Here is a 21,613-nt window from a genome sequence, read left to right as displayed (position 1 = left end):
CCCGCCTCAAAGAGCCCCTCTCTCTCTCCCCCCCCCCCGCCTCACAAGCGGGAGGCGCCTCGCTCCGCCATCGCCTCCCGCCTCCCTTTCCCTCTCCCGCCTTCGTCCCTGAGGGAGGCTGAGGCGGCGGCGGCTCCATTCCTCCCTCCGTGACACACCGGGGCCGTCACCGCATGTCCGCCCGCCCGCCCCCCCGAGTAGGTAAGGGGCTTCGGGTGGGGATGGGGGAAAGGGGTCCCCTCAGGGCTGGCGGGAACACGCTTGGACCCGGAGAGCGAGGCCAAAAAATAAAAAAGGACGAGGCCGTGCTGGCGGCTGAGGGGACGAGGAGGCCTAGGCCGCCCCGCAACGCCCCCCCCCCGTCCCCAGCCCCTCGTGGGTGCCTCGCCTGGCCCACCCAGCGCACCCTGAGGAGGCTTCTTCCTCCTTCCCCGCTTCCCCGCCTTTCTTGAAGGACGCCGTTTCTTGGCACAGATCTCAGCCCCTCCCAAGGCGGGGGGACGGGAGAGAAGAGGAACGACGCCTGTATATACATTGTTCTAATTCTGTCGGTGTTTGTGTTTTTAAAACGGTTTTCCTCCTTCTCTCCCCCGCCTCTATGCTTTGAGCTCTTTCTGTTTTATCTGCAAGCCGCCTGGAGCCCCTGCCAATGGGGAGCGGAGGAGAGACTGGTATCGAAATAAATAGGAACAGGAGATGGAGGCTCCCCAGAAAGACAAAACAGACACGTGTGCCTGTTTTTATGGAGGGTTTGGGTTTGGGAAAAATAATGCACTGCCGACACTTTTCAGCATGCCACCTGTCTGTTTGTGCATGGCGATACTGGTTTGCAAGAGGGGGGGTGGGTATGGGGTCCCACCACCCCAGCTCAGGGGAGAAGCATCTACTTGGCATACTGAAAGGCCCAGGTTCAGTTCCTCCCCAGAATCCTGGAGAGATGCTGCCAGCCAGGGTAGATAGCACTGAAGCAGATGGGTCATTGATCTTGCTCTGTATAAGGCAGCTTCTGATGTTCCTAAGGTCCCAGGTTCAACCTGTGGCATCTCCAGGTAAGCCTGGGAGAGATACGCTGCGTGAAACCCCTGGGAAGCCGCTGCTAGTCACTGTAGACCGCACAGAGGTAGATGGTGCATTGGTCTGACTCTGCATAAAGAGGTTTCCTATGTTCCTATATAGTGGTACCTCGGGTTACATACTTAATTCGTTCCGGAGGTCTGTTCTTAATCTGAAACTGCTCTTAACTAGAGGCACACTTTCGCTAATGGAGCCTTCTGCGCCGTCAGCGCACAATTTCCTTTCTCATCCTGGGGTACTAGTTCTGGGTTAGTGGAGTTTGTGACCCAAAGCGTTTGTAATCCGAAGTGTTTGTAACCCGAGGTACCACTGTATGTCTTTGGGGTCAGTGGAAGAGCATATGCTTTGCATGCAGGTCACATTGAGTTCAACAGGACTTGTTCCCGTACATGTGTGTATAATTCATGTAATGAATTTTGGAGTTGACCCATTTTTTTGAAAATTCGATAATAGCCGTATTTCCACACACTCCTTTCCCCACTGCTTGGTCTGGTGGTCATGTTTATTTGATCACCCAGGCTAACAAACCCACATTTATTCAGTGTGTGTGTGTGTGTGTGTGTTTCCTTTCTGGCAAAACTAGAAAAGACATGCTGCCTTACCCTGAGTCATAGTGTTGGTCCATCTAGTTCAGTATTGTGTACACTGACTGGCAGTGGCTCTCCAGGATTTCAGACAAGAGTCTCTCTTGGCTGTACCTAGAGATGCCGCAAAATGAACCAGGGATCTTCTGCATGCTCCACCACTGGCCCACCCCACAACTCAATGGGATTTACTTCCAGGTAAGCATGTATAGCAGGGCTGATGAACCTTTGCCTCTCCAGGATGAACCTTCACCTTTTTGGATTACAGCTCCCATCAGCCTTGACTATTAAGATGTAGGCTGTGGTTGATAGGAGATGTAGTTCAGTATCATCTGGAGGGCCAAATGTTTCCTGCCCCTGATGACTAGGATTGTAGCTTTGTTGTGTCAAATGAAGTAGACTCCAGTCCATAAAGTTTCTGCCACCGTAAATCTGTGGTGCCCTGCATACTATTTTTACTGTGGAGAGATGGAACATATATCTCCTTATATCAAGTTTTTATTCCACTAATAACCGCTCTCCCTCCATGGAGCTCAGGGTAGCAAACGTGGTTCTTCTACTTCAACAGTCTGGCGGCCCAACAACAACCCTGTAAGTTAAATTAGGCTGAGAGAAAATGATGTACCCAAGTTCAGTCTGAGGGGAGATTGGACTCCTTGTGCTCATCTGATTTACATTGGAGCTGCTCACATGGAAGTTGCAAACTGTACCACTTGCATTTTCATGAGCTTAAAAAATGCCTTAAAAATATTTCTATCTGCTACAGAGACAGGCACATCAACAGCCCCCTAAAATATTAGGAAATTTGCAAGCATTCATACTTTTGAATGATACTCTTAAACTATTCCAATGGGGAATAAATTAAATGAGCTGTGTTTTACTCTGTGTCCTTTGCACTGTTATCTGCAAGTTATCTCAAATGGTTCTGTGCATTTGATAATAAAATATTTATTTTGCTAATTTATTTTTGACAAGTTGAAACAATATGATTATTTATTCTTGGATATTTTGCAAAAATAGCAAGACGATAATTTAAGTGATGATTTCCTGCTATCTGTGAAATATATAGCCATATATTTTTGCATACATTTTAAGGGTGTTAGTAATGATAGAGTGTTAAATGTTTAATTGCTTCCATATTACTTTATGTATGTATATTTAGGAACCAGCGCAAAGTATAATGTGTGAATATTACTGACATCATGACAGCTGTTAGACAGAGAAAGGGAATAAAAGCCACAGAAGTTCCAGAAGAGAGTGTATTCCACGAGAAGAACTGGAAACTTAATGGGAAAACTCTAGCTGGTAGGTCACGGTTATCCTTGTTCAATGTACTTAAGCTATAACTGCATGTGTAAGTAGAAAGAAAAGTGGGGAAACCAAGAATGGTTATTATTCCAATTGAATTACATGGCTGAGTTTAGCCATTATTAGGATTCACCCAAATTCATTCTCTACTGGCATTTAAAGCTATCTTTGACTTCATGTATTTCCAGGATGCAGTTATATTTAGGGAGCTATGTTTTGATTTCTTACTTTTTGCCTACAAAATATTTCATGCAAATATTTTTTTATTTGCAAATAAAGTTCAAGTAGCTTATCACAAACTCTAACTAGTTAGCACATAAAATATAATTTCTACTCAGTAGGCCACTAGAAATTAATGGTTTTCTGTTGGGTACGTTCATTAATCTGCTAATAAGTCAGTCACAGTTCTAGTATTTTTAGTTCCACTGAGTTTGATGGGTTTTCTAGAGTTTGGTATTGTGCTGCCCATATATCAAAACTAGAGAAGGTTGGTCTTTGTTTCAAATAACATGATTAATTGGGAAATCTGAGAAGAGGAATTGATTTGAAACCAGTATAGTCTACATGGAGGAATAACTCTAAATGTAGTTAGGGGCTGTATCTTCCCTTGGCATCCCATTGTCTGTGGTTTTGCTGCTTTGTTGTCAGCAGGTAAATCACCTGTGATCGAGCACCATTATCAGGGACTGCTTTGATAAGTGCACATTTAGAGAAGAAGGCACAATTTAGATAACCCAAGCTTTAAAGTTAAAACAAGATTTTGGTGTGATTAATAAAGTCACCCTGCTTGTAATTTATTAGAAGGCATGCCACAAAGGATATTTCAAATAATTTCAGAATGAGAGGTGATGATTATCAAGACTATTTTGAGCTTATAAGCTTTTTACTGAACTCTATTATCGAGGAAGGGGCATAACACAAAGCAGATCAGAGCTTTCATAATGAATACAAGAGCAATTAACTGTTCTTTGCAGAAGACGTAGCAAGCTTGAGAGAAAATAGTTAGCTCTGCCCCTTTCAGTGTTCCCGTCCTTCAGATTAACATCACTTAAAAGGGAATTACTTCGATCTAGACTAGAGAACCTGTGAATGGAAGGGAAATAGCTATTAGCACTGCTCCCCAAATGCTTTCTGAAGAGTTAGAATCATAGAATTGTAGAGTTGGAAGGGACCACAAGGGTCCAACCCCCTGCAATGCAGAATCCCCCCCCCCCAACATGGGACTGCAACCCACAACCCTGAGAGTAAGAGTCTCATGCTCTACCGACTGCTACAGTAAACTATTTTGGACCTTAAGCTGCCCTGTATGTTGTGACTGGAACTGGGGGCAAAGTCCACTGCATGTGTATCTCATCGCAGATTCCCAATAAGGCCCAGGAGCAAAATGCTTTATCTATCTAGTGCTTGCCAATACCATACCCCACTGTGTCCTCAGTTGGCTTTGCCTGCCTGGAGAGAGAGAGAGAGAGAGAGAGAGAGAGAGAGAGAGTGTGTGTGTGTGTGTGTGGAAATCCCAACGTGTGTGGCTGGAATGCAGCCTACTTTACAAATGCAATGGATGTGACTTTTTTACACTAGCCCCATCCAGGTTGCCTGTGAGGGAATATGGCCCTCCGAAAAATATTGCCCACTCGTTACAGAAGAAATATGCATATGCCCTAGATTTAAAGTGGAAGAGAAGGATAGAAAAAATTGCATAGATAGCTGCTTCTATATTTCCAGCAGAGGCCAGTAATAACCATCTGCACTTAATGCCCATTATGAAGGAGATATCAAAGTATGGAGTTTTCTCTGTCTATCTTCTTAGAAGATTTCAGGGTTGTGTAGCTTAGCATCCCCAATTCATTCCCTTTTACCCCCATCCACAACCAGAGCCTTTTCTCAATTCACCCACAGATGTTTTGTCTCAACTGTCTTATTTCAGTTGTAATTTCCCACAAATAGTTTTTCCCCCTTACTCTACCTGTTTAAATTATTAAATAAAAAATAACTTTCTCCTCCCTGCTGTTTTCCTTTCACTTTCCACCTCCATTCTGAATTAGGACTGCAATATTTTCTGTCATAGCAACAAAACTGGCTGTTGCCCATTTGAGCTACCATGAAAAACTAGTGTAATTTTAATTAATATAGCAGAGAATGGAGTTTATTCACCCTGTACAGCACTAAGGTTGTTCTGAGTAGAAAGAATGGAATTAACATGACTTCACTTAGGTTTGCTAATTTCAGTGGGATTTACTCATTGAGTAAAAGGATTGAATATAAAACAACCCTTGGTTCTTTTTAACAGCATTATAATAGATAGGTTCAATACATTTCTGCCTGTATAAGAGTTTGCACAAGTGAGAAGAACATCTTGGGATTTAGCTCACTTGCCTCACACAGTGCCCTAGCACAATGCCTTCTTTGTGCAAAATACCCCCTTTTTCTGCATCTTTTGATACAACCCTTTTAAGAACCAGCTGGGTCAATTTAGTGCATTTTAGTGTAGATTTTGTTGTTTTATATTCTTTTGTGTACCACCTTGGGTGGATGTTTCTTTTGAAAGATAGGGTATAAATCAAATGAATACATTTTACATGTATTTTCCAGTGCCAGAACAATCCAAGAGAAATCAGTTTTCCCTCAGTTTTCTTTTTGGAAATCTGTTCTCTGTTTATGATACATAAACCGTAGCCAACATCTGGAGTGGATACTACCATCCATTTCAAACATATTGGAGAAGTTGTTTTGTTTTTGTTTTTTAAAGATAAATATTTATTAGAACTATCTTCTGCAGGTGGAAAATTGTGGAAGAAACTTTCACTCATCGTTGGTGGAATCGTTGGCATATCTCTGGGAATCTTCACTTCTGTTTATGTTGCTACACTACATGAAAATGATCTGTGGTTCTCCAACATCAAGGTAACAGAATGACTCTGATTACATGATTGGTTTCCTAAGGCATTGTTCACATTGTGGCTTTTCAGACTTTTTTCTGCCGAGCTGTCCACAACTACCATATCATTACCTTTTTCTACATTGTTGATAATTGTACTCTCTCCCACATCAACCACTGTTCTTATCAGTTGTGTCTTGAGGACATACTGAGGTAGTGGAAAGCAGATAGCAAGCTGAAAGTAGCAGCTATGTTGATTTGTTTTTTATTTGTTTATAATAAAGCATCCTGGATTGCTCAGACTGAATGGTGGTTGAACCATGAACTGTATATACACTGTTCTTTTTAATTGGATCTTACATTATTGAGGGAGGAAGGTTAAGGCTTTAATTTCCCTTCAGAGAAGGACCACTTCAGAAGTTTTTATTTTTCATGGGTTCCCACGAAATACCACCAGTAAAACAGAAACTGTTTCACTATACTATATATTAAAATTGTGCCACCGTGTTAGATGTGACTTGGGCTTAAGCAAGGTTCTTAAGTTTCCAGTAGATTTTCCATTCTGACTACGGTACATTAAAGTAGTTTCATCTAATGATGTCATATTAATAGCACCTATTTTATCTTTGACTCTATTAGGAAAAACTCAATTGCAATTTATTGTCAGCCCCTACAAAATAAATCAGGGCTGGATGTGATAGAAAATCTGCCAAGAGAAGAATGAAAATTTCAGTCAATAACTTGGTGCTATCAACACAGATTTTTTTCTATGAAGAGACAATAAATGATTTATACAGAATAGAGGGTTTATTAGGAACACACCTTTTGCTTCTTCTGGGTCTTGCAAGTCTGTAACATCTAAATATGAATTTCTTTGAGTCTTGGGCAAAACAAATGTGTGCAATTCATTTAGGTCCTGTTCCCAAAGTCCTGGATAGGAAACTGAGGCACAGAAATAATGATTTAGTATAGTCAAGCTGAGAGTTGAACCCAATTTCCCATGCCATGATTCAGCTTTCCAGCAATAGAATTCATTATTTCTATTCCAGCAAAGTCTAATTTCAGTACATGGCTAGCTGTTGTATATAAATCCGTTGCTTTCTTCATTCATCAAAGCTGAATAAACACTCCAATCAGAGCAAATGGGCTTGAGGTTAACCAGCCAAGAGTTCTGTGTGTATTAACTGTGTTTGTTGACGGCATGCTGTGCAACCTTGGTCACGTTAATGCAGTTATCTGTATTGAGCTTTCACTTTTATGCTTAAGAAGATTTGCTACGTAATTAATTGGATTTTATTTTTAAAAGCAATATTCTTTTATTTCTTTTTCTGGTGCAGTTTTGGTTTTTATTAAGCAAGCAAACAAAGAAAGCTGAAATACTTTCTTGAGTGTATTACATTGGGTTCTTTTGAAAGACAGTATCAAGCTTTGTTTGATCTAGTTCCCAAACTCTTCACTGATGTGGGACCCCAGAGGCATTTTGTTGCAGCACAGGATTCAGTTGTTAGCCTTGTTCTCTGATTGGAAAGCCATTGCCTTTCCAAGATTCTCTCATGTGCCTGAATTCCAGACAATCACCCACAAGGCTTTTGGGCTCCAAAGATCACTGAAAAACCAGAACCTTTTATAGATGTGAATGTGTTGAACATAAGTAGAATATTAATTTTGGAAGTATATTTTTACATGACTCTGTTCAAAATACCTTGCAACTGATCATCCTTATCTTCCACACAGAACCAAAGAATTGTAGAGTTGGAAGGGACCCAAAGGGTCATCTGCTTCAACCCCCTGCAATGCAGGAATAACATGTTTGTGCTGATGTGAGATTGAGTTGTGTTTACAGAGGGAGAAGAGTGCACAATAATGGGAGATGTTTAGCTCCTTGCCAGTTCTCCAGCCTTTTGAAAAAAGGTGAATCCCTAGTTGGAGAATATTGTAAAAGAATAAAAAGATACAAGGGACAAGAGCCCCTCATATTATCCTGACAAGGTCTATACAAAGCTTTCGTGTAGCAACAAAGCATTAGAAACAACTAAAATCCCCGACGGCAGTGCAAGTGAGACCACTGCAGAAGGGGAAGAAAGGGAAGAAAAGAGAGTTGGGTGAAATATTTTAAGTCCACCTTTTGGAGATTTCAGCTGAGCTGGGCCTCCCCTCCACAAGGTTCATAGGTCTGCCCTGCCATGTAGTACCATGATGGTGGCAGTGGGAGATGAAGGCAGGAACTGGTGTCTGAATAATGCAGCAAAATGTTTTAAAGTGTTGATCCTAGTGTGGAAGGGGGCATCAGTCCTTCACTCCAGACAGTAAAATGTCTTGGACTTCTCCTACTTAAGAACTACCTGCCCTGAGGGTAGAAGAGAAAAGTCAAAAGAGCCTTTTGGAGGGGCTGGATGGAGGGACAGTATACTCCCCCCTCCTCTGCTGGTCTGCTCCACTTCACCAGAGCGCCAGTATATGCTGCTTTTGCAGCTATGCCTTGAAACCTCCCCCCTCTTACACATAGTCCTGCAGCATTCAAGTTTAGGCTTGGTTGCAAACCTTGCTGCACCCCCAGCCCCCAACTCTTCAGTACAATGTGGGAAGGGGAAGTTTAACCCCCCTCACTCTACACACACACACACACACACACACACACAAACACTCCCTCCATCGTTAGTGGCTATCTCCTCCATCCTACCCCCACAACCACTATTTTCCTGACCCTGAGAGCTAGTTTAGAGGTAAAAGGTATGTTAAGCACACATAACGTATTTTCACAGACCCACAAATTGTTTCAGTCATACTCCTGAAAGCAGCATTTCGTAAGATTCCCCCACCACTAACGTTCCATTTCTGACCCTGGAGTGCAGGGTATTTCCTGTTTCCCTCCTCAGGCTTTCACATTGCCACCAATTTTATTTCATACAGATGAGTTCTGTTTCTCAGGCTTTGCTGAGAAAGAAACTTATGCATGAGGGAACATCAGGGGCTGGTTTGTGCATGCAGCTTCTTTACTTGATGAGTGCAATAGCAATCAACATAATTCATGTGCAAAACATCCATCACACAGACATAACACCACAGATAGTATATTCCTATTGATGAAAGGGATTGGCTTGTCACCACCATAGATAATAATAAAATATTCAGTAGGCATTTTGTAGTTTACCTCCTAGTCTTCCGTAATTCCTGAAGGGAATAATAATAATGGAGCAGGGCATTACTGCAAATATTTTTGTACTTGCAGCTGATCGGATATCTCTAGAATAATGCAGAATTCACTTTTAATTGCTATATAAGCATCAGGAGTTTCAGCAAAGCATCATGGGGTTCATAGAGTCAAGACTTCATAAAAACAAATTACATATATATAGAATGTGTATAGTAGTATTATCTAAATATTAGCCTTGAAATTTCAGCCCATATCTCTTGCCACTTTTATTGACATTTGAGACTCTAGGAAAAGTATGAATTGCTCTAAAATTGGAAATGTGTTGTGAATGAGGAAAGCAGATGTTATCTTCGTATGAAACAGATGTAAAGCAGTAGTGTTTACCTCGTAAAGTATGGCATTTGGTTGAATACAGCTGGTGCCAGGCTTAAAGATTAATCACGTTTGATACAGTCTTGCTAATTAGATCCCTTTCAGTGCCCAGCCCTCCAGAATCAATTCCAAAATGTTTCAGAGTTTTCAAGTTTTAATACTTTTTGTAGTTGTGGGACTACTATAGGAACTTGAGTCATATTACTCTGTCATTGTGAACTGATTAAACAGAGGTTGCAACTTTCAGTATTTCAGGTAATTTAGTGAACACCCACTGTTACCCACATCTTTCAGCACACTACATAGCATACCCAGTCATGTAAAGTTGACGTGTATTTAATCTGTCATTTTAGTTCATAAGTGTTGATTTTATTTATATTCTGATTTTTTTAAAAAAAAAAAATTTTGACTTTTATTGATAATTTTAATGTATGCCTTATATCTCTGTAAACTTCTTCGGGGTTTTAATTAAAATTAAGGGGCATACACATTCTGTTAAATAAAAACAAGGTAAGTAACATTTAAAAGGGTTGCAGTATGAACTACCTGTCATTTTCTCTTTCTCCATTGGTTTGTCTTGGGATTAATATTGTTTTGGATAATAAGAATATGACTGTGCTTTAATAGTAAGTTAAGACCAGGGTTCAGCAAACTTTTTCAGCAGGGGGCCAATCCACTGTCCCCTCAGACCTGGAGGGGGCCGGGCTATATTTTTTTGGGGGGGAGGAATGAACGAATTCCTATGCCCCCCAAATAACCCAGCGATACATTTTAAATAAAAGGACACATTCTACTCATGTAAAAACACACTGATTCCTTTACCGTCCGTGGGCCGGATTTAGAAGGCAATTGGGCCTGATCCGGCCCCTGGGCCTTAGTTTGCCTACCCATGGTTAAGACCATTTCAATCCAGCCTTTCAGTGCAGTGATTGGGTTGACTAAGAACAAAGTTTTGAAGCTGCAGAATGAGGCATAGAAGCCAACACTATAATTTAACAGTAAAAACAATAAAATAGAAACAGGTAAAAAGTACTTAAAAACAAGGGGTAGCAGTCCATAAAAGCCCCTCAGACTAGGATAACAAATGCTTGCTGGAATAAAAACAGTTTAGCTAGAAAGTGGGAAGACAAAAATTGGTGAGTCAGACAGTTGCTAGCTGCAAAAAAATATAAATGCATTGAAGACAGTTTTCACAAAGTTTCAGACCTGTATTTCTTCCTAAATTTGGGTTTTTTTTAAAAAAAAAACAAAAAAACCCCTGGGAGTTTTAAATTGACCAGTGACAGTTCTAAGAACACATCTGCTCACAGTAAGTCTGTTGGTAAAAATCCTTGGCAGCTGACCTAGGCTGATACACAGAAGTAATATCTAGGAAATCATGTTACTTCAGTTTTTCCTTGTGATTTTTGCAGATACTTTGGCTATCCAAAATGAAAGGGAGGTTTCAGCTGCCTTTCATGTCTTTATTAGTTTACTTTTTGGACTAGAGCCATAGTTTTCTGGTAGATTTGGACCTTGGAGATCTCTGGACTTAAATCTCTGGTGTGCCACCAACTCATCAAAATGTCCTTGACTAATCCCAACCTCACTTCCCTTTTGGTTAACGTAGGAAGGATTGCATGGTATTACTATTGCATGGTATTGTTGCACTGAGGAATGAGGTGAGGATTAGAGAGCAGTTTTCCTCTATCTCATAAACTGCTATTGTTGCTGATCTTAACTATGTTACACTAATTTTATTAAACAGGTCAGAGGCAAGCGATAGTAAGACAAGCATCAGGTTAAGTTTATTCTTGATCTTAACTGGCATGTTTCCTTCCAGGAGGTAGAGCGGGAGATTTCATTCAGGACAGAATGTGGCCTGTATTACTCTTATTACAAGCAGATGCTACAAGCTCCATCCATTCAACTAGGTATTGTAACTTTTATTTTCTGAACTGGATAAAGTACAAATGGCTCTCAGAAGCACTACTCTTCTGTGTTTTTAAAGAGAATGCTGGATTATCAACTTCCATCTTCTGTTTGTCGGTGGCTTTTTATATAAATCCCAGGAACACAAACCAATTGTTAGTGGCAGAAGTGCTTGTCATACCTGGAGGTGCCTATTGTTGCTAGATAGCATAGAATTTTAGGTATTACCTATATCAATGGAAGCATTACTTTCATCTTAAACTATATGGTTCAGATGATACTGATTTCTAAAAAGTAGACTCAGGGCCCCAGAGCACTCCATTTGCAATAAAAGCAGCACTATTTATTAGATTACTTTCCATGAATCTACTCCTGGACATACTTAAGTGGTAAGCTCCGTTGAACACAGTAGAACCTACTTCTTGGTATACACTGTCATATGTGGCTCCTAAAGAGGGGGTATTCTAACTCAAAAATAAGTGATGCAAATTGACTTACTTTCCTTAGACTTTCTCAAAGCATGTGCATTTTGACTGGTATCACCCACCAACCAGATCTAGTTCCTTGTAAGAAGCCAAATGACTTTAACAGTAGCAGAGCATATTTAATGAGTAGCATTCTAGTTTCTAACTTTAAATTCTCTTGCAGAAGACGTTTACATTTTAATAGCTTTTAAATGCAGGTGTGCCTTCATTTTATTTTCTTCTTTCTACAGGCTTACATCGCTTGATGTTTGACAATAAAACTGAGTCCATGAGGACAATTAACATACTTGAAAGAATGAATGTTTACCAAGAAGTCTTTCTCAGCATTCTGTATAGGGTTTTTCATATGAATGTGAGTGTTTAATTATAAGTCCCTGATAAATGCACAAGCATCTTGCCCAAGTCAGTACAGTGACAAGTTTTGTGAAAATTCGTCTTTACCCGGCATTAAGTCCCATTAAGTTTAATGCGATTTACTCTAGGAATTGTGTGTAAGGACCTAAGAAAAGCCCTGCTGGGGCAGGCCAAAGCACCTTGTTCTCACTGTGCCAAACAGATTCCTGTAGAAAACCAGCAAGCTGATCATGATCACAGCAGCTCTCTCCCACTCATGATCCTGAGCAACTGATATTCAAAGGCATACTGCCTATGACCCTGACAGAACAGGCCCATTCAAATTAATAAACCCAATTTAGACACATTCAATGGATCTTCTCTGAGCAGGATTGCATTGGCTACCACCCTAAAGTTAAACTGTGTTGCGCAAAGAAGCTTTATAGTAGAATCCTATATAGGTCCTATATTTCAATGGTACCTACTTCCTGAGAGCCAGTGTGGTGTAGTGGTTAAGAGCGGTAGACTTGTAATCTGGTGAACCGGGTTCGCGTCTCCGCTCCTCCACTTGCAGCTGCTGGGTGACCTTGGGCTAGTCACACTTCTTTGAAGTCTCTCAGCCCCACTCACAGAGTGTTTGTTGTGGGGGAGGAAGGGAAAGGAGAATGTTAGCTGCTTTGAGACTCCTTTGGGTAGTGATAAAGCGGGATATCAAATCCAAACTCCTCTTCTTCTAATACGTATGCATAAGATTGCAATCTCACTTTACAAACATTCTTATGATCGGAATTGTTGGTTTCATGCTAAGACAAGTACTATTTGTTTAATGGTTTCCTGTGTTCTTCCTTCACAGAATTTTTTTGAACCTGTTTATTTTTACATCTACACATTGTTTAGCCTTCAGGCAGTCTATGTTGCTGCTCTGTATGTGACCAGCTGGCTTCTCAGTGGAACTTGGCTTTCAGGTGTATTAGCAGCCTTCTGGTATATCACAAACAGGTGAGGATACTTCTGCAAATCCTCCTCTGAAATAATCCAATATTTGCCATGCTTTAGAAAAGAATCTATTCATTTCTTCAAGTTAGACTGCTGTATATTTTGGAAAGTGGTTTGCCTTCTTGCTGTGCATTTAGACACTTTTTAGGACATCATAACCAAGTTTTTACATGATGGTTCCTGAGAACAAGGAGCAGGGTTTTTTGTCTGTGCTTCGATCTACTCTATTTTCAGTCAAGATAGTAGACTAAGCCTTTCAAAACAGATTTTTTTCTTTTTTGTTTAGAATTCCCGAGCAACGCAACTGCTAGTTTTTTATGGGCAGATAAGTGTTGCGCTAGCAAAGGCATGTTGGTTTTAGCTCAAGACTTTCCTGTGTATGTGAATCTATTCCAGGGTGCCTCAGAATGGGACACATAATTTAGAAAAGATATGAGGGAGGGAGAATACATGGGAATAGAATGAGGTAGGTAGCCAAAACATAGTACAGAAAGCATTTGAAGCTCTGGAGGCTCTGTATAAAAGAGAGCCTTTTCTAGTTTAGAATAACCCTAAGGGGAAAAACTTCCTTTTGTGTAGAAATGTTGAAAACTGGGCTGTTGGCCACTTATAGGTGCTTTAGTGCTGCTAAACATTTATTTTGTGCCATTAGTGTCTAGACAGTGTAGGGAGCACAACATGACACAGTCAATAAGCTGTCAATTAACTGGTTTTTAATATATTAATAAAAATAATTGCTGCAATATTTCACCGCAGAACATATTTCGAAGATGCTCAATGAAGCTGGCTGTATTTCCTTGACTAAACAGCGTGTGCCAATAATTCTTTTTTCTTTTTTTAATTTTACAAGTCTTTGGCATTTGCACATTGCTGTTCTAGATTTAGGTGATCTATAACAACACATCATGTTAACAGGGTCCCCCTCTGATTGAAATAAGATTATATCAGTTTACTTGTAATGTATTAACTGAATTAGCCCGAATGCTTTCGGCCATATTTGAAAATAGTGAAGTAATAGTCGATGTCCATTTTCAATGTTGAGATTTGCATCTTTGTAGAGGACTTGCCCGTTGTTGCTTATATGAACCTTTTGCTTTGTTTTCTGCAGAATAGATACCACCCGGGTGGAATTCACCATTCCGTTACGAGAGAACTGGGCACTGCCATTCTTTGCTGTTCAGATAGCAGCAATTACATTCCTCTTCAGATCTCATCTGCGACCCACTCATGAAGTGAGCCTTTTTTAAAAGCACAAAAAAGTTTTCTCTTTAAAATGTAATGATAAATGTTTCTAGAATAGCCAAGGTAATGCTGGCGGAAAATATATACCAGAAAATAATTATTGCTGTTCTTCCATAGTTAAATGTCAAATCTTTGATTGAATGCAGATGCTCCAATCCAGCTCAGAGCCACATTACACACAGAAACAGGCTTCTATGTTGTATCCTTAGTTGCGTGGGGAATTGCATGTGAAAATGCCTCCTGAGCACCCTATTCCACAACCTGATGCTGTAGGCATAGAGACCTTGTAAAAAAAAAAAAAAAAAGCAGCAGCCTTGTTGGCTACGTTATTTGGGAGAAAAAGGCGGTTTGGATTCTATCCTCCCACTCCCCTTTCTCACTAGGATGATGGTGGTGGTGGTAATATTTTTAATATTTTTTTGTTTAAAAAAGGGTTTATTGCTGCACGTGTGCTCTGTTGGTTCAGAGCCAGAGAGTGTACTTTGAGATATGTCTACTTTGGAGTAGGGTTCTAAGAAGACGTCATTTTCCATTCGGCCCTGTATTCTTCACATAAAGCACTATTTCCAGTTGCAGTTTGTCTTTCGCCCAAATCTATGCCATTCATTTAGCTCTGTGGCAAAATTACATAATTTGCGTAATTAATTAAATAAGCTATGGAAATTACGTTCTCATGATGTTATTCCAACCCATTTATTTCACTGCAAAGGTAATTTAGGGTAAAGGAGGGGGACGTAATAGCATTTGCAGACTGAAAGCAACTGAATGAACTGATTTTTATTCTGGACATGGGACAAATAAGTGACCGCCAACAATTTCCATTCCTGTTTCTGTTTTTGTCAGAATGCTGCAACATCCCTATGTTTGTAAATAGATGCATGGTATTCTGAAATTATATATGGATGATGTATTTAATTTATTTTGTAACAGTCTGATTTTGGGGAATAGTTTTTGTTTAAAGCTGTTTGATACATTGAAATGCCCAGTAATCACTTTCCATTTTTTCCACTACGATCTTTCCTCATGTATCTCATTTAGCTTATGTTTTTGTTTTTCCAGAGGCTGACACTTCTGGCAGTATTTATTTCAACCTTCCTCTTCAGCTTGGCTTGGCAGTTTAATCAGTTTATGTTGTTGATCCAGGCATTGGTTTTGTTCACACTTGACTGTCTTGACTTGCTTCCTAGAGGAAAGGTAAGCTAATTGCTTAATGTGCCGCCATTGAAATAATGGAAAACAGTCACGTTTAGGTGTGCTTGATTGTATGCAGTGTTGCGGCCACTGTGTGTGATTGCAAAGTTTGGAAGGCTGTCTTCATTATGAGGAACTCTGATGAAATAATACTGTTCTTGATGCAAAGTAAACTTGGTTAAGTATGGATGTTTAGGATGGAATGTCTTGTTTTTCATATTTTTTAACTGAATACTAGAATCTTGACTTTCATAGTGCCATAAAAATCTTAACTTGGCGTTGAGATATGGGAGTAGTAGAACTGTGTATCTTAAAGTACTTAACAACAATGTAAATCAGTGTCATGCTTTTTGGGTTGTTTTATTTAATTTTTAACAAACAACCCCACAAAGATCTGCAGGTAAGCTCAGTTTTCTTGGTGGGTATTCTGCCTTCTCTGTCTTCTGGTGCCATTTTCTTCATTACAGGCGGGACTGGTGTGAGCATTTTGCAAGTTAGATAATTTAAAAAAATGAAGCTGTGGCATGAACAATTTCTTATCATTATGTTTGTAGGTGACCTGGATCTACATAATACAGGTGGCTAGTTTGCTGCTTGTTTGCCTCCTACAGTTCTTTAATTCCATGATAGTGGGATCATTACTTATAAGCTTTAATTTGTCCACCTTGTTAGCAAGAAAACTCCAGGTATGTATTTATCATGGTTTAGTTTATTTTGTTAAAATAACAATTAAATAGGGTAAGCTGAAAAGTTGTCTGCTTTGCTACTTGGGTAATCTTCATAAAATTACACATGGTTAAATGCCTGCCACCTTTGATAAGCTGTGTTAGATGTTAGGGACCATGACTCATAAAGAGCAAGTCATGATCTCCACATCATTATAGGGAAATAGCCACGGTCAGATTGAAAGCAGAGTTGCTGATCAAATAGTATTGGGACTGGAACTCCTTAGTCCTTCTGTCTTCATGCATAATGAGCCCATGAGATGCTTTATGGTCAGGTATTATTATTATTATTATTATTTTAAATGAGATTCCCTCCTGCATCCTACTTACAGTCTTGTTCAATAAGAACTGCTCTCACTGCAGAATATCTTCAAGTTTTCTGTTTTACAATCATTTTTTTCATTTGCTGTTGGAAACTCGGTGCTTTGAAAACCCTATTGGCTTCTCTCTTCAAAGATTTAATGCTATCCTGAAAGGAAACCTGAAACTACCTTGATTCACTAACATCAGTACAGCAGTAGTTTTTAAATTAAAATTAGCTGGACAAGTAATGCTCAGTAGCGTAGTTTGCTGTTTGATAGATGCATTATTTACAAAAAACAGGGGGAGAAGGAGAAATAGTTTTTTTTCTTCTGTCATGTCCTCTTATTTTCCGTGTTCCCTCGTTCATTCCTACTGGCAAGGAAAAAGCTGCAAAGAAGAAAATTCAACCTGTGAAGGTCATTAAAAGATGCTAGCATCTGGCACAGGCCTCCTGCTTTGGATTTCCACCATGCTCCTGTGCCTTGTTACCCAGAATGCTGAGTGAGCCCCTGCTTGTCCCTTGCAGCTGCTGAAAGCTGATGACGCTCAAGGAGCTCCTCCCCACCAGCAACTGCTGTTTTGAAAGTATCCAGAAAGACCATCACCAAACTCCCAAATAAATCTAGTCTCTACCAGTGCCAGAGGGTGAAAGCAGTACTTTTTTAGGGCGAAGGCTCCAGAGGGGACCACCTCTAGAGGGGCTTCAGTCTAAATCTTGTTCAGCCTCAAGAGTGGTACCTGTCCCCCTTTCATCTTGGAGTGGTTCATTCCAAATAGGTCAGTCCATGTCAAAGTAACAGAGTCATCAAATTGGCCAAACAGCACAATGTTTTCTCACAGTTCAGCCTATGGAAATGTTAAAAGTTCCAGTAGTGAAAGCCCCAGTGGTGGCGCTCCTATCAGGCATCGTATTATCTAAGGACAATGACATGTGTCTTTAGGACACAGTGAAAAGACCAAAGGGGCACTTAATGGGTCCCATGAGACCTCTCTAGGCTGCTTCCACTGGTGCTCCTTTTCCCAGGGCCTCCCTCCCAAGGCTGGAAGAATTAATGCAAAACAAAGAGCTTAATGACAGAACCTTACATAGGCTGCTGGGAGGAGAGCTCTGTTCACGTGGAAATCTTCATCTATATTCACAAGGCACTATGAAGTAGATATCTTCACCTCTTCAAGGAGAGCTTTTGTCAGGAGTGGGCTTCAGCATGTCCTCCCACAGAAATTTCAGCTATAAGCACCATGATTGGATTTACCCGACAGTTAGGTTAGCTAGGACATTATCACATCAGTAATGGATTCTTCTTTTACACCAAATTTTACGTACTCACTGTGGATTTTCTTTTTGGCTTGGAGTGAATGACGCATCTGCGCCACAGCCTGGTGAGTCAGTGCACATTCATACAAACCATGCAGGATAGGACTTCCTTGAATACCTTAAAATGCAAGTCACCTGTCTTTTCTGGAGCGATTAGCCCCTTAGTAATCAATGCCTCATACACCCCAAACCAGAAAGAACATTCACTGTGAGTGCCCAGTGTTCCTTTGCAAACGCTAAAATACCATTGCTTAAATTTTTCAGAATAACCTGAAAACTGGTGGCTTCTTTAGCAGGCTTGGGAAGCTCTTCCTTCACGTACTCTTAGTGCTGTGCTTGACATTTCTTGTAAATAATTTTATTAAGGTGAGTAAATCCTTTTTTTCTATCTTTTTTCCAATTGAATCTGTATAGTATCTTGTTCAATATGTATAACAGATTTACAGTGCAATACTATGTTTGTCCGCATATTATATGCATTGGTTTGTAACCTTAAATGGCTTTATGTGCAAATTCATAGTGAGTTTGTAAAGAAATTTTGTTTCTTATTTGTCTGTACAACAGACAAAATTGAATTTAGCATTCCAAATGTGTTCTGCTTTTGCAAATGTTTTGCTTTTCCCTAACATTGTATAGCTACACACACAAATGGAATATGTAGCTTTACATTTGGGATCCCTAAAGATACAATGAACTTCAACTACATGCCCATGTTCTGCTTTCTTCTTTTCACATCCTTCCTCAGTCAGTTTAAACCAGGGGTGGGATACTGGGTCCAGCCAGAGGATGGATCTCGAACTTGCCCCGTCTCTGCACACCTACCTGTCAGTCACCTGATCTAATATGATGCTGGGCTATTTAAATTTCAACTCACAGGAACAATCACAGATTTAAACCACCTAACAAACAACGTTTAAACCAGCAATGGGGAACCTCTGGCCCACTGGTACTACAACATTAAGATTGGAGATGTGTCTCTGCTGCTGCCTTTTTCTATCAGGGATCAAGCAGAGGCTTATAGCTGATCTCAGTGCTGTGGAAGACAATTTTAAGAAAAACCAAAGTAAAAAAAAAAGTGGCACTTGTGAAATGTTGTGATGGTGATGGCAGAGTTGTCTTCACAACTAAAAGAAAGTAATAACTTTTATTTTCTCTCTTCACAGAAAGTTCTTAATCTGGAGTCAGATGAGCATATATTTAAATTTCTGAAGGCAAAGTTTGGATTTGGAGCAACAAGGTACGGTATTGTACAGAGTTCAAAACAAAATTGTTTTCCTCTAGTTTTTTGGCATGGGAGGGACCCAAGTTTCTATTGGAGTATGTTTCCCTTTAATAGCCAACCTGTGCCGTAAGACCGGCAGTGGAGGCTCTTCAGGTTGTCCCATTGGCAGGGATGGTGAGATAGAATAGGGTTTTCTCTGTTATGCTGCCCAACGATAGAATACCCCATCCCTAAAGGTTGGTTACCCTCTATTTTGTTGGACTTCCAGCACAAAATACTCGTTCAATTTCACTTTTGGTGGTACTGAAACCAGGGTTTCAGAATTTGGGGGGCATTACGTCTACTTCTGTAGTTTAATCTGCATTTATTGCTTTGTTTAAAAAAACCAGGGATTTGTTTGAATGAAGGGCAAGTTAGAAATGCAACAAATAGCAATAAGGCAGCATTTGCTCTTGCTTGTAAATTCTGAGTTGTAGTTACTGATCTTGCTTGAGCACTTTCTAACATGCAACTTTAGGACTAATTTTGTTAGATTTTTTAAAACACACACACATTATGCCAATAACTTTGCAGTGTTGACTTGTCTTCCTTTTCTTTAGAGATTTTGATGCTAACCTGTACCTGTGTGAGGAAGCTTTTGGTCTCCTGCCTTTTAATACTTTCACAAGACTTTCGGGCACTTTAGTTTTCTATGCCTATGTATTTGTGCTCTTGGTGATGACCATAACATCTGCTGTGGTTGCTTTTCAAAATCTCAGGTATGTCTGTTTCTATATTGCAGGATTATGTTTTCAGTGCAGGGGGTCTTTTTCCTTTCTTGTTGATAAGAAGAGGAAGACATGAACAGAGTCATAGTTCAGCATCAGGGCATGCTTGCCTCAGATTTGAGCCAATTATATAAGAGAGAATTGGTTTTCTGAACCCAAGATATATAACTCTAGCAGTGGCAGCCTCAGTTTTTAAAATGATGTGTATATTGGCTAGTTCACTTGCTGAAGCATGTCACTGTAGCAAGGCTTGGTTACTGATGCATTTCAGGCCAGTAGTCAGCGCAGTCCAGAAACCACAACAAATTTAATGTTGCTCGAGTAGAGTTAATAAAGCCTAGTTTCCAGTGAGGCAGTAAACTTGTGTCTTTGCTATACAACTTAAGCCAAAAGATGCCCATCACATAACAAAATATTCCTCCATACACACACACACATCCTTCCAATGAAACATTGCATGTTAGAGAGAACATAGCCTTATATTGAGCTAGACCATTGGTCCATCAAACTCATTGTTGCCTCTCCCCTGACTGGTAGCAGCTCTCTTTGGAATTTATGCTCACAGCAAACAACAACTTTAATTACCAGGAAAAATAGATCATTTTTGCTCCCAACCTCATAGGCCACTTTTGGATATTTTGCAATGGTATGCAGAATTGTTGGTCATTTTCTGTGGATTTATTCATTTGACTTTTGTTACAAAAGTGATTCACTTGGGCAGGGGAAAATCTACTGGAACTCAAGTAAAAATGACCAAGTTAATGTAGATAGATAGATGATAAATAGATAGATAGATGATAGATAGATAGATAGATAGATAGATAGATAGATAGATAGATAGATAGATAGATATAGATATTGTAGAGAAGGTGGCTCTGTAGAACTGGATTCTCATCTGGGAAACTTTTGTCAGCTTTATCCCAACACTTGCTAATTCCTAGTAGCAGCTGAGACCAGTATTTTATGTAAAACCAGGGGAGTACTCCTAACTGCAAATTTGGTATTAGCTGTCAACCGTCTGTTTCCACACACCCCTCCCTGAACATTTATGTTTCATTTGTAGTATTATGATGTGCAAATAAAATTATTTGTTTTTCGTATTTATTTCACTCATGTTCCACCGTTTGCCAGTCCAGCTTGAAAGCAGAAAATCTTGCACAGGGGAATATTTAAAGCACTCAGCAAGCATGAAAAATCTATTAGTATTGCCTTAGAATGTTTTATTTTCCCTGGAACCAGGAGGTTCCTTTGAACTGCATACAAATGTCCTGTTTTAAAATAACGTATTGCTAATGTAGCCGTGCTTCTTTTCTTTTGTTTCCCTCTCACTCAGTGGCTCTGTGAACAACAAACCTGCGGATAAACTGCAAAAGTGCATAACTCTGCTGAAACCAGGTGTCGCTTACAATTTAGTGCACACCATTCTGTTTGGATTGCTGGCTTTGAGCACAATGAGGTATCCTATCTGACACATCATACATACTGGGCACTGGATGTTACATGTGGAGTATAAAGTAGCATATAAAATAGACTATAAATTCCTATTCGGTCTGTTTACCTTACTTTTTTCCCATAACATATGTCCCAGTTATAAAATAAAATTGTCCTATGGAAACTGCACTCAAACTAGGATACAGAGGGATTTTACTTCCAGCTCTATTTGATAAGCTGCCAGAACTGATTTTCAAAAAAATTATCTTTGTAGGTGCTTTAAGATACTGAATATTCTGGAAGTAAAATAAAGTTATTTTTTAAG

The 21,613-nt window shown here is 39.9% G+C and overlaps 1 protein-coding gene across 3 annotated transcripts in view; it reads left to right on the top strand.

The window, feature by feature from the left end:
• The first annotated feature begins 62 nt into the window (after positions 1–62).
• DPY19L3 (dpy-19 like C-mannosyltransferase 3) overlaps positions 63–21,613 on the top strand; it is a 37,943-nt gene continuing 16,392 nt past the window's right edge. Inside the window, exons 1-13 of one of the 3 annotated variants that reach the window (XM_081870214.1) lie at positions 63–197; positions 2,821–2,963; positions 5,743–5,867; positions 11,190–11,280; positions 11,994–12,115; positions 12,950–13,095; positions 14,201–14,324; positions 15,394–15,528; positions 16,080–16,211; positions 18,133–18,234; positions 19,032–19,105; positions 19,690–19,848; positions 21,191–21,313. In XM_081870214.1, the coding sequence (XP_081726340.1) occupies positions 2,861–2,963; positions 5,743–5,867; positions 11,190–11,280; positions 11,994–12,115; positions 12,950–13,095; positions 14,201–14,324; positions 15,394–15,528; positions 16,080–16,211; positions 18,133–18,234; positions 19,032–19,105; positions 19,690–19,848; positions 21,191–21,313 (1,436 nt within the window). In that variant the 5' untranslated portion in view covers positions 63–197; positions 2,821–2,860. Of the gene's footprint in view, positions 202–445; positions 548–2,820; positions 2,964–5,742; positions 5,868–11,189; positions 11,281–11,993; positions 12,116–12,949; positions 13,096–14,200; positions 14,325–15,393; positions 15,529–16,079; positions 16,212–18,132; positions 18,235–19,031; positions 19,106–19,689; positions 19,849–21,190; positions 21,314–21,613 lie in introns of those variants that run through there. The other 2 variants (XM_081870215.1, XM_081870216.1) reach the window with 2 other exon arrangements.

Source organism: Podarcis erhardii (assembly GCF_964252035.2).
Source record: "Podarcis erhardii genome assembly, chromosome: 7".
Classification (NCBI taxonomy): Eukaryota; Metazoa; Chordata; class Lepidosauria; order Squamata; family Lacertidae; genus Podarcis; species Podarcis erhardii.
This window is presented reverse-complemented; position numbering and strand designations above follow the sequence as displayed.